This window comes from Mycetomoellerius zeteki, unplaced genomic scaffold (assembly GCF_001594055.1).
Source record: "Mycetomoellerius zeteki isolate Tzet28-1 unplaced genomic scaffold, Tzet1.0 scaffold274, whole genome shotgun sequence".
NCBI lineage: Eukaryota > Metazoa > Arthropoda > Insecta > Hymenoptera > Formicidae > Mycetomoellerius > Mycetomoellerius zeteki.
In genome coordinates, this window is record NW_017257254.1 from 297,849 (window position 1) to 316,366 (window position 18,518).

General features: G+C 31.5%; 1 protein-coding gene across 2 annotated transcripts in view; it reads right to left on the reverse strand.

The window, feature by feature from the left end:
* The window catches only part of LOC108724093 (uncharacterized), a 38,293-nt gene extending 25,755 nt beyond the window's left edge, over positions 1-12,538 (reverse strand). For both annotated transcript variants that reach the window (XM_018450264.1, XM_018450265.1), the window contains exons 1-3: positions 10,247-12,538; positions 1,575-1,669; positions 577-706 (exon numbers count right to left, since the gene is read on the reverse strand). In XM_018450264.1, the coding sequence (XP_018305766.1) occupies positions 577-706; positions 1,575-1,669; positions 10,247-12,463 (2,442 nt within the window). In that variant the 5' untranslated portion in view covers positions 12,464-12,538. The remainder of the gene's footprint in view (positions 1-576; positions 707-1,574; positions 1,670-10,246) is intronic.
* Between the last annotated feature and the right edge of the window lie 5,980 nt (positions 12,539-18,518).

Genomic DNA, 18,518 nt, shown 5'->3' on the forward strand with positions numbered 1-18,518 from the left:
CCCCCACTACCGCTATTGGCACGAGTTGATCCTCCTTAGTTCTAGTCTTCTTGACTTACTTGAAGTTATGCAAAATTTTGATATACATTTATTTTGCGATAATTTTGTTGACAAGTGTATATATATATATATATTTATAAATATATATATGTATGTACATATATAACATCATTTGATCATTATGAGTATGACGTCATTTAACTGTATTATTAGATCATCATTTTGATGCCTTAAAAACATTGGTGGTTAATAAGTGATCAAAATCTAACTAAATGATGTGTGTCTGCTGAATGACTCTTTCAAAACATAACTAATACTTAGAAAGAGTTGTTTAGAGAAAGGTATTTATCAGAATGGCAAATATTTGATGAAAAGAGAAAAAAATAAATTATTCGAATATACTGATCCAATAACAAGAAAAAGAAGTATAAAAATAGTTGGCTTTGTCATCTATAACTTCATAAATAGTCTCTTAATATTGTTTCCATTGTTAACATAAATGGCTGATAAAAGTAATGGAAAGCATTACTTTTATTTTAGCAAATCATTTTATTTCAAAAATGTATAAATTCTGACCTTCGTGATAATATGAAATTGTGCTTGAGAAGCGTGACAATTCGGTAAACTCTGAAAGGCCGCAGTAATTTTTGAGATGATCATCTCTAATTGTGAGAGAGGAAGTGGTTTCCCTCCTGGAAAATAAAATCTGCAAAAGAAATAACATTATTTTAAAATTAATCAAGTAGAAGATTTATCGATTTATTTTTTAACATTGGAACCGCCGGAATTGGACAGCCTTTAAGAATCGCTGAACGCGCCAATTTGACCCTTATGCTTTTTCCGATTAATAAAGCATTATTTTGATATTGTTTGTATTATTTTGTATTATTGTATATATATTTTTTCGATATTCTGTATTGATATAATACGTATTGATATAATATGAATAACAAACAATTGAATGCGATCAAAGAAAAATATTTTAAAGAGGTTCTCAATTTAAGCGTTTTTACAATTTAATCTGAAAGAGTATATATTTTTACAACGCTGTATAATACATATATATAAATTTAAACGTAAATTATATATATAATCATATTTTATTGAACACCATAATGAATGAATGCTAATATGAAAGAATTAAATTTTAAACATGTACACAATTTTTTATTTTTAGTTAATATTATTTTTGCGTTATTACTTTTTTTTTAGAAAAATATATTTAAATAAGAAAATTGTGTAAAATATATACATTTCAAACCTTTTATCATTTACTTAAATTATTTCTATAATATAATTTATACTTGGTAATTTATTGTTGCATAGCAAAAATTGATCTATTGATAATTTTTAAATGATTAAATTATATTTAACAATTTTAAATTTTAGTAAAAATAAAATATATATATTATATAAATTTTCAATTTTCCACTATTGCAGTGATAATAGAACATTTGTATAAAATTTCTTTCTACATTACATTTTACATAGCATGCAATATGCATGCATTTGACTTCACTTTATATATATATTTTTTTTAAGGTTTTGATTTCTTTATAACATTGTATACAAACCTTGGTATATGAACACTTCTATTGGCTTTCACTTGTCTTTGTAAAGTTGTATGTGGTGGCAAACTTTTTTGCTGCGTCTTCTCTCTCGAGTAAATCTATAAGAAAAGATGCGAATTGAATTAAAAAGAAAGATTTTTTAAATGAATTAACCTTTAGGCTGCCGGCACTTTTTCGTTAAAATAATGTTTTTTCTCGAAAATTTGTCTACATAAGTAATGAATACGTAGCGCAGAAAATCGAGATTTGTGCAGAGTCACAAAAATGGCTTTCTCGGCAGGGAATGTATAATCAAATAAAAAAAATTTTATTTTATCAAAAATAATGTATTTAGGAGTTGTTTTTAATTTTATTTTATCAAAAATAATGTTTTTGGTATTGTTGATTTCAATTCTGAGCATAAATTTATGAAATCTCGAGCCCTATATGTAACACTGACAACATAAATGAATATAAACGTATATACTCATGTAGAGAACTTTCCTTTAGCTTACTCAGAGCTAACGACATAGACATAAAAAGTTTGTAGCTCGTTTTTGACTTTTTTTTTGTTTGGTTTTTTAACTTATTTTTTGTATTTTTTTTACTTGTTTCTTATTTTATACATAATTTTTTTACTTTTTTATATTTTTTGTATATTTTATAATTGTTTTTTTTATTTTATTTTTTTCATAATTATGACAAAATTTCTTTTGAATAATAATTTTCAAAGCAGGGTATTATGCATAACGAATTATTATTATATTAGGTTATTATGTTCCATCGACGTGAGCGCAAACAAGCGCGAAGCGGGCACCGGAGAGCATTATGTGGACAACATACACACATATATGTTTAATATAATTAATATTTAAAATACCACGAAAAATGAGGGTATTTAAACCCACACTCCAGAGCCATAAAAGTGGCTTTCCCGGCAGTCTAAAGGTTAAAGTCTACCTGTAAAAATATATCACCTCCATAAACAAATCAAATTAAATATAGAAATACAATAAGTTGTTTCTTTTAAAGTATATGTTCTGTAAATTACAATTTTCATTGGGTTTGATCAAGAACACACTGATGTTCTATTACGAGACATCGTCAGAAGATTTCAAGGAAAGAGATGATCAATATATTGCCATACCTTGCAGTGCCGATGATTACGTCATGGTCATTATACGATTACTCTCATTCAGTTCACATGGCACAATAATAGCAGCTGTTAATGATAAGCTCAAGATCAAGTGGCTTCATATACACTACGCAAAAAAATTAACCCTTTGTTGCACAAATTTTTCTGATAAATGTATTTTGCTGAATTTTAGTCTATAGAGTGATTTTTGGGGTCGTTGATTACAAATCTAAAGTCAAAAGTTTTAAAGGCAGATTCAATATGACGGCCAAATTAAAAAAAATTAACTATAGCTTATTTACATGTGAAATTTTACACGTAAGAATATGTTAAACTTCTGATTTCAAATCTGCAGACAAAATTTAAAAATACAACTTTTTTGACATTATATTTCAAGAACTATTGAAGGTATAAGAAATACAAAAAATGTATAAAATAGATATTTTTTCATATAAGTGATTGCATAGAGGTAAATTTTTTAAAATAATTTTTTTCAAAATGTTGCTTATGTAGTTAGTTTAAGGTATGTTTGTTATTAAACTTTTATATAAAACATTTTTTTATATCTCAAATAGTTTTTGAGAGACAAGAAAGAAAAAAGTTAAAAACTGTTCATACATATACTTAAGGGGTGATTTCATTCTTTAAAACTATTTTTCCACATAAATCATTTCTACATTTATTTATTTATTTCATCTATATATATGTAAAATTTCATTACAATCAAAATTCAACATGTCTTGAAAAATATCGTTAATGGAAGTAGAAAGGTTTGGACGGCCGAAAATTGTACAAAATTCAAATGTCGCGAAAGTCCACTAAGTATGAATAATTGAGGGCAATATTGATAATTAAAGGCGACTGCGCACTGTTCTGTTCTTGCCACGATAACTCAAGAACGGCTGTAAATATTCAACTTTTGTTTAAATAAAAATAACAAATTTTTCCATAAATTGAAGCTACTTTTATAGCACGACATTTATTTTTTAAGCCCGTTTTAACAACAAATAATTTGAATTTTTCGACATTTCTTTAATTTTTCACTACCACTTTTGTAATTTTCACGTTCTTTTACAGATTTCAGGTTCAGCCTATAGATGAGAATCTCACCAATAAAATGGCACCAAAAAATTGAAAAATTTTCACTCGATTACCCGAAATCGTGATCAGAACGCAAATCGTGCAGTCGCTTTTGATAATCAATATTGCTCTCAATTATTCATATTTTAAGGACTTTCACGGCTGATTTTATTCATTAAGAAAGTTTTATGAAAGCATTAAAAATGTACTAAAAAGAAAATGTATGTATGTTTATTCATTTGTCCACAAACGACATTTGAATTTTTTACACAATTTTCGACCGCCTAAACTTTCCATTTCCCTAAAATCAGATTTCAACATGTCTAGTTATTTCGGCCAATGTTTTGGTTCTGCCATTTAAAATTTGTCAATTATAAATACAGATTTGAAATCAGCAACATCGAAAACATTAATATAAAGATTTTGAAGATATATTTATTATTATTTTCGTCCCGGCATAATTTTTTTGTAAAAAAGATGCTTGACTGATCTTTTGTTTTTAACTTGTAGTTAATGCAAAATAATTACATAATTTTGTTATTCAAATCTTAGGAATATAATGATCCCAAAAACGTAATATAAATCAATCAAATACGAGAATTCCTGTATTCGGTCAAAGCGAATCTTTGTGCTTAAATATTTCTCTCTCTCTCTCTCTCTTTCTCTCTGTATAAATTTATATCTATACATACTTGGCTCTACAAACTGCGCGCCGAAATCTTTTTCGATTTTGAAACGCCATCATAAGCAGAAAGTATCACTTATCAGAGTAGTATCACTTATTATATTGATGAGCAATTTAATAATTTTTTATGCTAATAAACATCTAAGAATATCAATAAAATAATCGGATATTAATGAGAATCTTAAAATCTGCGAATAATTTATAAATTGTAAATAATTTTCCGTTTTGACCTAATATAGAAATTTTCGTATTTAAGGATGTATTGGTCGTACAGTCCGTGCTAAGTAAATTAAATTTGGAAATGTTTAATATTTACACTTCAAATAAAACATACATACGACAGTTGTGTAAATAAAATTATATTTTCATACAGTAACACATTTTTTATAGTTTATTTAGTCTGTTTTTTATTAAAAATTAAATTATTTTTTACAACATAAAAAAAATCTCAATTTTTTCTGAGTACTTTAAGCATTCAAGATAATTTATACAAAGTTTCATTGTGATTATTTGATTATTTATTCTGTATATATATAAATAAAAAAATAAATAAAATAATTTTATTTAATTTTTTTTTACAGAACAACTAATCTCCATATTGCAATGAAACTTTATATTATAAATATAAATCATCTTCAAATATACAGTACTTACATAAAAAAATTTAGATTTTTTTCATTATCTTTTAATATTTTCATTAGAGCACATGTCTACTTTTTTCTACAACTTTTAAATGCAAAAAAACAATGTAATTTTTTCGTAATTTTTTGAATGTTTCCAAAATATGTCCAATACAACCTTAATTAGATTTATTCTCATCGGTCTAATATCATACTGATAAATCAATTATCAAATACGTAAAAATATACAAAAATTGCGGCAAGAAAAGGTGTCCTTTGCAGAGGATACTATGCAACAAAAGGTTAAGGAAATACCTATTCAGTCGTCTAAAAATATTAAGAAAGTGTAACTTCGTAAAAAATAATCATAACGAGATTTTTCAAAAAGCATTTTAAAGCTTAAAATCTCTATTTTTGAAATAGATAATTGAATTAACCATTTGATTTTACGTAGCTATATGAATACAAACGGAAATCCGTTAAATCTGAAATCTTTTGTACGATCTTTACGAAGTTCCATGGCATGAATTAAAAATCGCACATAAAAGCTAGCAGTTTACAGCTTTCGAAAAAGTGATAAAAGGTTGTTTTCACTTCAATATTGAATAACTTGGTAAAAAAAAAAACCGTATAATATTCAATAAGCAAGTAAATTAAAGATAAAGATTCAATCTATCAAAAACTGTAAACTGCTTTTTTATATGCGTTTTTAATTTATACCTTGGAACTTCATAAAGTTCGCAAAAAATCTTCAGAGTGATTCGTTTCCATTTATATCCATGTAGCTCCCAAAATGTCAATCAGATCGTTAGAATGGACTTCTGAAAAGGTGAAACACCTGATTTTGTTGTCGATTGGTATACTGCTGTATTTTGGTGTGCAGATATGATCACAAAAATTACAAGGTCATTGTCAAGGTGACTTCACATATTTGCTATATGCTAAAATACTAACAATTACTCCACTCTCCTCTCTCCCTGCTTACGTAATATCTTTCCATGCAAAATTGGGTCCATTTCACCTTCCCTTCTACTTCGGAGCGTCCAACTTTCTACGCAAAGCGAGTTCCACCCCATACCTCCTTCCCTCCTGCCAAGGAAAGTACGACTTGCCATGCGAAGTGAGTTCCTCTCCACTTCCCCCTACCTCGGGGCGTATGACTTTTCACGCGAAGCGACTTCCACCCCACCTTTGTCCTGCCACGAGGCATACGACTGGAAAGTACGACATGGAAATGCGAAGCGAGGTTCACGTCACCTCCCCCTCTTAGGAGATTCGACTGTCCAAGCTCACCCCGCACTTTCTCTAATGTGACCCCCCCCCCTGGATAGAGGGGAGATAGAATGGACCTCGTTTCGCGTCAAAAATTATTACATAAGCAAGGAGAGGGGTATGGAGTAATTGACTACGGTTACACCGTGCATTTAGGCCGCGGCCTATACAATAGATGTCTTTGTTTAATATACAGGATAAACAAAGATCTATTGTATAGGACGCGACCTAAATGCACGGTGTAACCGTAGCCATTGTTAGTATTATAGCATATAACAGAAATGAGATGTTATTTTTTAAACTTTCCTTGTTAATAACTTTTAAACGAAAGACGATTACCAACTAAAACCTGTTGGAAGTCACTTAGGATCATAACCTTGACAACGTATGTCAAAATATGAAAAAATTTAAAAAAATACGTTTTTTAATATTTGACATTGAAAATGACCTTGTCAGTAATTTTCATGATCATATTTGTAATCAGCGCACCAAAATACTGTAGTATCGAATTGACAATAAAATCGGAGATTTCACCTTTTCGGAAGTACATCCGATCATTATCTCAGTTCCTGATTTAAAAATAGAGACTTCAAGTCCTTATATATGTTTTCTGAAAACTCTTGTCATCGTTATTTTTGACGCAGTTACACTCTCTTAAATATTATCTATTTTTGGAGAGCATAATAGGTGATTCCTTAATTTTTTGCGTATGGTATAAGACAAAAATTTCGAATCTCAATTGTTAAAGTATTTATTATTAAATTTCTTATTATATATTACTGGTAATGATAGTTTCTGAAAGTCTTGAAAATCTTAAAAGTTTCGAATAATAAAAATTTCGAATAATTAAAAAATTATGTTTCTTGTATAATAACTTAGCTAATCAAGCAATATAAGAAACCAAAGGATTTGACGAAGTAAATCAATAGTAAATCAAATCGACCCCCAGTTCCAATCAGTATTAAACATATGCGAATAATTTATTACGAAAAATGTCTCATTGTGAGTTCTACGCTATTTTAGCAGAATACCCAGTAGTAACGCGCATAACGGAGCAGCAAAGAGAGATCAAGCTCGAAATCATGCATTATATACAAACAACACCCGGATCACCGGATGCATGTAGGTCGCGGAGGTTAGCTTCCGACAAGCTGTGAGCAGTCAAAGCGAAGTTCGACATAATGTTCTAAGAATAATGCTTCAATCTTCAAAGAGCTCATGTCATTGCCATTACATTACACATGATACCCGAAAAGGATGACGCATGGAGACCATGTGTGATGACTAAAGAAAGTTGAACGCACGGACGATACCAAACATATACCCAATATCGCACTTGGAAGATTTCGCACAAACGTTGAGTGAAAAGAAGATATTCTCGATGCTAGATTTTATAAAGGCCTACAACCACACACATAGATTTCAATCAATCCGGAAGACATTCCAAGACGGCAATTACGATGCTATTCGGGATAATCGAATTCAAATACATGTCGCATAGACTACGCTACGCCGCACAGACGTTATAACGTTTTATTAATGGACTGCTGCATGATTTGAACTACTGCTACGCCTACATTGATGATATATTAATTGCATCAATAACACTGGTTGAATATAAGCAACACCTCAAAGAAATTTTCGCGCACTTGAACAAGTACGAAGTGCGAATCAACGCTGCAAAATTCTAGGAGAATAGAAAAGATCAAGTTTTTAGGATATGAGGTGTCTGAGAAAGGAATACCACAGGAAAAGGCAGAAACACATTATTTCCTGAAACCGGCAACAGTAAAGCAGCTTCACCAATTCCTGGGGATGATCAATTTTTACCGAAGGTTTATACAAGGGATTGCGCAAATGCAAATAACAATGAATGACGCGCTCAAAAGAACAAAAGCAAAAGGAAGGACGCCGGTAGAGTGGACAACGGAAAGGAAGAAGACATTCATGGAAGTGAAAGAGCCTGGTTCATGTCACCATGCTGGTACACCCAGATACAGCAACGGAGTTACGATTAGTCACGGATGCATCAGACACTATGTTGGGAGCGGTAAGCAGCAAAAGATGCAACTAAGTTGGCAACCGCTAACATTCTTGAATAAGAAGCTAAGCGTGGCGCAAAGGAAGTATAGCCCTTATGATCGGGAGTTGTTAGCAATATACACGGCAATCCGGCACTTCCGACACATGTTGAAAGAACGTGAATTCAGCGTGCTAACGGATCACAAATCATTAATTTACTTTTTCAAATAAGGTTCACTGCACAGTTCTCCACGGCAAGCTCAGCAATTGAAGTTCATCGGTCAGTTTACAAACGATCTAGATATCGTGGGGAGTGATAACGTGATAGCCGATGACCTGTCACGAATAGAAGAAGTACAGAAGGCCATAAACTTTGAGGAGTCAACAAAGGCGCAATTAAAAGATGAGGAACTCCAAGACATACTCAACAAAGAGTAGAGACTCAAGTTGAAAAGTGCCAATCCCAGGAACAGAGGCAACTCTTTACTGCGACACAAGAACACCAGTGGCGCAACCCTATGTGACACAAGCTTTTCGATGGCAGGTATACTAATCGTTACACATCTCAGAGTTAAAATGACAGCAAAAGTAGTAACGCAACGATTCGTTGACCGCTACACATGGTCAGAAGCTATCTCAGTTACAGATATCTCAGCAGAGACGATAACAAAGAACTTGTTCAGCGGGTGGATAGTAAAGTTTGGAATTCCACAAAAGATTACGACTGATCAGGGACATTAATTCGAAGCGGACCTCTTTAGGCAGATTAGAAAACTAACGGGTTCCACACATGTGAGGACGACAGCATATCATTCGCGGTTGAACGAGATGATGGAGCGCTTCCACAGGCAATTAAAAGCAGCCATAAAAAATCATGAGACGAAATGGTGGACAGGTGTTGCTTATAATCCTCCTAAGGATGCATGGAGACAAGGATATATAGGAGCACAAAGCAACATCAGCGGAATTAGTTTGGGGAAACCAATAAAGTTACCGGGACAATTTCTAAATGATAAACCGAATAGAAAAAAAGACGATCATGAGTACTTCAAAACGCTAAGACAAGCAATAGAGAGGCTGCGGCCATAAACACGGCCGCAGACACGGTTAGAAGTAAACCTTCGTATTTAAAAACCTAGAAACAATGTTAAAGGTTTTCGTACGACACTAGCGGGTGCGTTCCAAGCACCTTACGACGGACGGACAGAGTCTACTTCAGAGAAACGAAGACATATAAGCTATGCGTAAGGAGAAAGCCCTATTTTTGTCCTAATTGGTCTATTGTCCAATAAGCACATAATTCTTTTTTAATATGATAATAGGTCAAACATGGTGATCATTTGCGCGCTATTCTTGTAAATTTAAAGCTCTCTCATGAGACATGTGCGCTACGTTACATATACAGTAGAAAGTGTGATACATCATATTTTGATATTAAATATATAGAATATCTTATAAAAGTGCTACATTTAATAGTGAAAATATCGGATGCAAAGGAAAATTTTCGGACACTTGCACGAACACGTTCGCATCAGTTTCCCTCACCTAATAGACACCGCCATTGAACATGTTCGTGTAAACACTCGAAAACATTTTGTTGCGTCTAATACTTCTGCTATTAAATATAGTATTTTTAATATCAAAATATGATGTATTACATTATTTACCATCGATGTATGTAGACAATCTCACGAATAACTATGACAGTATGCGTTTTCCCAATTTTGAACGTAACTTTTTATGTGTTTTTGTAATATGACATAATTTAAACTAGCACTATCAGATTTCTCGCCTCAAAAACTATAAGAAATAATGTTGATTTTACTTTCCGCAAGCACAACAAAAACAGATCTTTTCATAATACCCTTCTTAAGAGAATTACCTGAGTTTTATTTTGCACCTCATGGCCACCACTCAATGTATTAATGGCCAGTTGTCGTGGACCACGTTTGTCTAACAGCAGCTCGCTTGGACATTTCTCAAAAATGAGTACACGCTCTGCCACGGAGCCTCTTGTGAGGAACGGTCTGACGGGATTATTGCCCGTTCCTGTCGTCACGGCCGTTCTTATATGCTGTTTTTGTTGATTAGTTAATTCTGGATGGGGTACAGCCTGCTCTAGACGTGGTCGTGAAGAAGTAATTTTTGATCCCCATCTAGATGTCACTGAATGTTTATCCAAGTCTTTAACATCCTTATCCTTTTGTATCTCCATCTCAAATTTCGTTCTTGCGCTGGAAACCAATTGCTCTGTGGTACAACTATTGTATGTATTGTTGGAAGCTCGCTGCTCCTCAAGTCGTTGTTGGGTAGGTGGATTTTCTTGAGCGGCTTGGTATCTAGCTTTAGCATAGTCAACCGCCGACATAACGGACAGATCGTCCTTGCTGAATGATTTCGCACTATTAACTAATGCAATATGACTAGTAGGTATAGTGGTGGCAGTGCCAACATTGTCATTATTGATTACATTTACCATAGAACTAGAAGTTCTCGAATTCGATACTATCGAATTATTCTTATAATAATGGCCTCCGATAATAATTTGTTTGACCGATTCAACTTTTGGTTTTTCTTGTTTAATAGCCGGTTTCTGTTTATTGCGCAAACATGTTATTGTCCTCTCTGGTTCTTCAGTGATTACAGCACCTGTTTTTAAAGCATTTATCAGTCTTTCTTCTTCTCGTGCGACTTCGTCAAGATACGCACATCGTGAGTTCAAACCTGTCATGACTGATTTTTTCTCATTCTGCGCTGGCACTGTTTTTGTAATATCCTCTTGTTGAGATGTTTTAGCTGACGTGAGAGATACATCTGTAATTCTTTTGACATCATTTAATTTATTTTTTAATGGCCAAGTTGTCAAACCTGAAGTGGTCGAATGCGATGAGTTAATGTTTAATGAGGAATCAATGGACGATGATGTAATTAATGTACTAGTGGGTCTCTTTTGATGTATCATTCTATTGGAAGATGTCAAATCAACTGGGAAAGTAGTTTCGATAGTCTCCAGAAAGACTTCGCAGTGATGAGAGCCAGACGTCTTCGTAGGAACCTGAGGTTTTATTATTTGTGACGATTTGTTCAAAAATGATAAGGTAGGCGATAATAAGACACTCGATAATTTCTTCGAGTTGTCGGCAATTATATTATTCTTTGTTGCAACAGCCATCTGCTGTTGTTGGATAGAATTTTTCTCAAATTTCTGCAGGGCAAATTGTATGGAAGATGGTAATGGCTTAGATGATAATTTCTGTTTAGAAGCAGCTATTCTAGCTTTGTCCTCTACTACAAAATTGTTGACTAGTTTTTCGAGATTGCCATTGTCTAGATTTGGCGAATTTAATATATCTACAGTTGTTGGAGAAGAATGTTCGAGTGATGGCGATGACGACATCTTGTCGTCAATATTATTTCCAGTCACAGCATTTCCAATAGTAGGTGAATTGCAAGGTGTCAACGTGCTACCAAATTTATCAACAGCAGTTGTGTTGCTGTGGCAAGTTAAAATCTCCGTCGGTGCTAATCCACGGCTCTTCCACGTCTGATAAATTGCCTCTGCATGATCACTGATCTGCTTGGCAATTGCAGCTATGTCTTCCTCGCCGGAAGCAGCCGAATCTGCAGGAAACTTTCGACGTAAATCATGTTTGGCTGTGGCAGCCAAATCATAAAAACACTGTTGTTGACGCAATTGCGGATGATGATCAAGTAGAAAATTCACTACTTGATTATTCAATTTGATGGATTGATCTAATACTAATCCGACTAACTCGGGATTCTTTTGAATAGGCACGATGTTAATTGGAATTGCGTAATCAAAATGGATTGTTTGACAGTTCACTCGATCATATCTTAAATGTGATTCGTTTACCAAACAGGTATTCAAATTTGGACAATGCACTGCCTTACTTGAACGTAAGTCGATAATCGCTGATACAAAAAGATTACGTCGTGTCGCGTAGACCTGGCAATCCCAGGACAACGACGTCGGCGACGACAATGATGATGATTGGTATAATTCCGTTATTTCAGCTGACAATAGCGATGAAGATATTTTTGAGGATTGTTGAGATATTGTTATTATTATCGCTGGCATATCTTAGACCGATTGGTCTAAAAATTTCATTTTCCACAACAGCCACGTTATCTTATAATTTTTTTTTATGAAATAGATCATTGTTTCTTTTTTTTACGTTTACGATCTCCTTTTGCTTTTTATTTTTGTTTATATGTCATTCTTTCTTTTATCACCATATATAATTATTAATATCCTTCAAGATTTGTGTTGATAAATTGACAATTATAATATGGTTGAAATGATATCCGATTACAGGATATAATCACATTCGTACAGATGAGTGATGATCTGAAAAAATAGAAATTAATTTTTATGTATAAATGTTTAGTAAAATAATTAAATATAAAAAGTGGAAAAGTTATCAACAAATTGACAAATATTTATTTCATATTCAGGATGGATAAAAACTTTTAAAAAATATTTTTTATGTAATTATATCACAAGTACGCTCTATTATCTTTTGATATGATATACTTATACAGACCCCAAATGTCATTTTAACAATCAAATGTTATTTTAACAATAACAAAGTACTGATACGTTTTATTTTTTGAAATACCCAATTCTTTTTTTTGTAAGTATTAAATAGTTTTTAAGTTTTATAATTAGACCGAAAGTATAGAAAGTATTCCGAATTTTTTAACACACTGCTTATGGTAGAACGGACTAAACGGAGTCGAAAAATCCTCTATCATTTTGTAATGTTTGCAATTTTTTTTAGTTACCTAACGAATAGAATATCTAAAATCGACGTATAAGAATCTTTAAGAGTTCTTTAAGAAATATTTTTAAGATGTTTCCTAGAAAACTCTGAAAGATATCTTAAAGTTGTCTTATGCGTCGATTTTATCCGCTTTTTCAGCAATTTTTAGAAATTAATATCTCGTTGTATAACTATTGCAAAAGTTGGAAAATAATAGACTTTTCAACTCAGTTTAGTTCTATCTGCCCACAAGCGTCAAAAAGTTTAAAATACTCTGTATAATGGAATGAAAAGTTGATTGCTTTAAGAAAGTAACTGCAAGGTTAGTAAAAAAAAAATTTATTTGTTTACAAAAAATAAAATTAAAATTAAAAAAGTACTCTTTGGATATATTTGATTCATTCCAAGCAAGAAATTCGATCCAAGGGTCTCTCATATGCAGGATGATAATGGTCGCATAATCTCTCGTGGAAGAAAGCGGATTAAACTGAGATGAAAAGACGTCTACCATTTTGCAATTCTAACAATTTTTTTTAGCTATCCAATGAGCAGAATATCTAAAATCGATGCATAAAACAATTTTAACACATCTTTCAGAAATGTCTTTAAAATATTTCATAAAGAACTTTAAGAAATATCTTAAAGTTGTCTTATATGTCAATTTTATCCACTTATATTCGGCAATCCTTAAAAATTAATATCTCGTTAACTATTACGAAAATTGCAAAATGATAGAGGACTTCTCGACTCATTGTCAGTTTAGTCCGCTCTAGTGTCCCTAGAATACAGAGTCCGGCGACCAGCCCCTAAAAATGGCGGACACACCATTGTGATGCGTTCCCGCTGGTGTGGTGATTGGTTCCGCCATTTTTAGGGGTCTATGCGCGTAAGTCTACGATTTCGCCGGACTCTGTATTCTAGGGACACTAGTCCGCTCTACCTGCCCATGAGAGATTATATAATCGTTACTGGACATCCTGTATAACATACCTGTCACTTATCTACATATCTTTAGCAAAAATACGCATATTTTTTTAGACGATGCCCAGAGTATACAAAGCCAAAGAAGGCGCTGAAAAGTACTCCAAGCTGTAGGTACTCCAATAAACTCGGAAAACAGGCTATGAAGCATAATATTTTACAATTAGAAAGAAATAAGCAATTTCCCCTAAAAATTTAAGATTTCCATAATGAATATAAAAAGACACACACATACTCGTTTAATTTGATAAACCAAGATTTAATTTCATTATAACTTATCTATGAAATATTATCTAATTAAGATTACAATGATTAGTTTTATTACTTATCTTCATAAAAAGTTAAATTCAAACTTTATAAAGAATTTATAAAAATTCTTTAAAATTCAAAAATTTTAATAAATTATATTACATTGTAAGATATCTAAGTTAATTATGAATATTACATTATATTACCTATTTCTTATTCTATTAATTTAATTAATGATTTTGACTGATAAATATTATCAGGATATAATTAATGTTTAATGTTTAAAATCATTTTTTGTAACTTAATTTTATAAAAATCTTTAATACAAATTAATTATAATTATTCAACACCTCTAATTGCATAAATTAAAACATATGGATAATATGGTCCTCCTGAATCAAGTCTCCCCAAACTCTAGATCAAGAGTAAAGAACACACATTTGGTAATTTTGAAATTTTGATTGTTTTATTAAAATATAAATTACTTAAGCAAATATTGTAAAGTCGTGACAATATTTGCTTTATATTAAAGCTTCGCGATCAGTATTTACGAAATAGGAGTTTGCAGGCATGTAAATTACACAAAGAAGTTGTTAGAGTCAGACATTGATACTTAATTCAATACGAAAAGGAGTGTATGCATTTGGGCGTAAGAATCGTTAGATTCACTATTTTTTAAATTCAGTTTTACTTGCTGAAATAAAAAATCATAATTAAAAGTCTTAATATGCGAAAAATATAATTATGTAATGCACATATATATTCAAAATAACAATATAACAATTATAAGGACTCTCTAGTTTCAAAAATACGAAAAACTAAAGAATTCAGGATGTGATTGAAGTTTGGAGTGTTCGTGGAGCGAAAATTAAAAGTAAACCCAAACTAAACAGATAGACGATTGACGATCACTCATATGTATGTATTATACATGCGACTGAAAATTTCCTGTTTTTCCAGGCGTTTGAAACCAAAATCTAAAAATACAAGGATAATGCCTGAGACGACTGACGATTAAAAAAAAATAATTCGTTGAAAACCTGTACCCGGAAGTGCTCCGAATAATTGAAAAGTCTCTTGCGGTCCCCAGTATGTGCGTTTGTAAATTTCCTACGTTTGTCTAGGCGTTTGGAACCAAAATCCTTCGCGTCCATGTTCCTCATTGCCGCGCGTTATCGCATCGTTTAGGTCTATTGGCTATCGCGCTCGTTCACGACGAATCCGATCGCGCCGTTCCGTGACTCGGAATACGGAGTTACGAATCCGACGCCGCGACACTCGACATTGTATATATATATATATATATATATACGAGTATATATACGTCTGTTATATTCTCATCTTTGGTTATATCTTTGTAATTACTGTTATATCTTTGTAGTTATTGTCTTGCGTACCATTAATAAGGTCTTTTATTGTTAAGTTTGATTACTCTAAATATTCTCTTTCGCCGCCTTCGCACCTCTTTCGTTTCCGATCTGTGTTTCCGGCGAGCTAATCCGTGCAACGGAAATTAGGTTGTTACATGCTCTTCATATGTTCACTATTTAATTGTAATCTGTACACACTAGTATTGCTTGCTCGTATATACACACGCTGATTATTTTTACTTCTGTCGCATTGTTTTTAAAAAGTTTTTCATTCTTTATCTTATTTTATCTAAATTATTTTTGTTTTTATTACGTTATTACATTTATAATATTTGAAGGTCTAGCAGCACCAAGTGGTTTTACATAAAAAAATTCTTTTATTTAAGTTGAATTTTTTTATTTTGTCCTATTACCTCTTTAATATTGTGATAACAATTTAGTTAAGTAATATAACTTTTTGATAAAATATTTTGAGTGAAAATGGAATAACTACTATCACTTAAGTCAGAATAAAAAGTCTCAAATGGGTACAAAGTACATACCACTTAGATTTTATTTTTTTGATGCAATAATTTTGTTAGATCAGCTACATATGTTCAAGTAACTTGTGCAAGTAAATTTTGTGATTTTTATGTAATATTTTTTGAAAAAAATTAAAGCTATTATTATCACGACTCCCATCGTTATATTACTTATAAATAGTATCTAATATAAAAGTATCAAGGTAAATATCAAGATGCTGTATACTGTTGATTACCTGTATACTGTTGCACGTTCTTTGCTCTACAGTAAGAAATTAATATTGCATTAGCAGAAATTAACTTGGCGCCAGTTGTTGATATCAAACCTTTTATATGAATCATACATATCACTAGAATTAATTAAAAAATGTGTGATATTACTTGGATCGAAATAGAAACATAATGTTTATATAATAATTTCTGAAGGATAAGTGAAACTATATTATTACTTGGGTCGAAATAGGTAGACCCTCAAAATAAAGATATATTTGAAGAAAAATTAAAGTTACTTTTTTTGGAGAGAAGGTTGGAATAAGAAGATAATAGAATTTAACTTAGCGCCAGTTGTTGATATCAAATCTTTTATATAAATTATACATATCACTAGAGTTAACTAAATTAGCAAAATGGTTCCATTTGAGTTGAATTGAATTGAATTCAATTTACTCGTTGTTAATTTGATACAACAGTTTTTTTCGTATATATTTTCTATATAGTTTAAACAATGATCTGACTGATTTTTTATGGAACTACAATACATGGAGGACGGAGATCTTTCAAATCACAAAAGTTTATACAATGTGTGTGTGTGTGTGTATGTGTGTGTGTGTGTGTATGTGTGTGTGTGTGTGTGTGTGTGTGTGTGTGTGTGTGTGCGCGCACACGCGCGCGCGCGTGTGCGTGCGTCATTAATCGATACTATATATATTCACAGCAAAAATAAAAAAACTATAATTGTTCTTTTTTTCTTAAGTACGTTCACAATGTTAGAAATCACTTTGAGATCTCGGACGGAGAACGAATTAGCGAATCACATTTAAGGCTGTATTAAACATATTTTAAAAACATTAAAAAAATTATTTTATAGAGATTGTTTAATGTTGCATTTGAAAGTACTAAAAAATTTAACGGTGATTTTCTACATGGATAAAAAATTATATCAATAAGAAGTAGATACGTGCTCTAATGAAAATATATTAAGAAATGATGAAAAAATCTAAATTTTATTTAAGCACTTTAAATTTATATTCAAGATGATTTATATAATATAATACAAAAGTTTTTTTCATTGTGATATAGAGATTAGTTATTCTGTAAATAAACAAAATTATTTTATTTATTTATTTATTTACAGAATATTTAAACAGACGATCACAATGAAACTTTGTATAAATCATCGTAAACATACTTAAAGTACTTACACAAAAAGGTTGAGATTTTTCTTAATTGTAAAAAATAATTTAATTTTTAATAACAAATAAATTAAATAAACTATAAAAATGTGTTATTAAATAAAAATATAATCTTATTCACATGACTTTCATATGTATATAATTTATTTAAAGTGGAAATATTAAATACATTTCCAAATTTAATTTACTTTGCAGGGACTGTACGACAAATGCTTAAACAATTCGGCCAATTGACAAATGCGACTGATTAATTCTTTTTCCATATGAGACCTAGCATCGTGGACACAAAGCTATACAGTGATAAATCTCGATGTGTATTTGTATTTATAAGATTTTATTTCTTTATTTTATATATGCATAATTTTATTTGCAAAGTGTGATATCTTCTTCATATATCATTCATTCATATTTTATGTTCGAATCTATGTCATTTATATACAGTTTTATTTTATTTTTTCTTAAAGAATAGATAATGACAATACAATTAAGAAAAAACGAACGACAACGCGGAGGAAGATGAAGATATGAACGATGATAGGTATGCTTGTCGGGCGACTCCGTCAAGTTTCGTGCTCGAGCAGTGCTAAGAATACCTCGGCCAGCCATATTTGGCAATGAGACCGCGTGACCACAGTATGTAGCGTACGAGCATGGACACTAAAAGAATCTGTATTTTGCTTTTCTATTTTTATTTACGAAAAAGAATTTTATAATGTACAGTCAAAATTTGAATAAAACTCTGATCGCGTAAAGACAAACAAAGGGATTTTACGATAATATAAGTTTTACCTAAAATATAACACGTATTTATATATATATATATATTGGGGGAGGTTA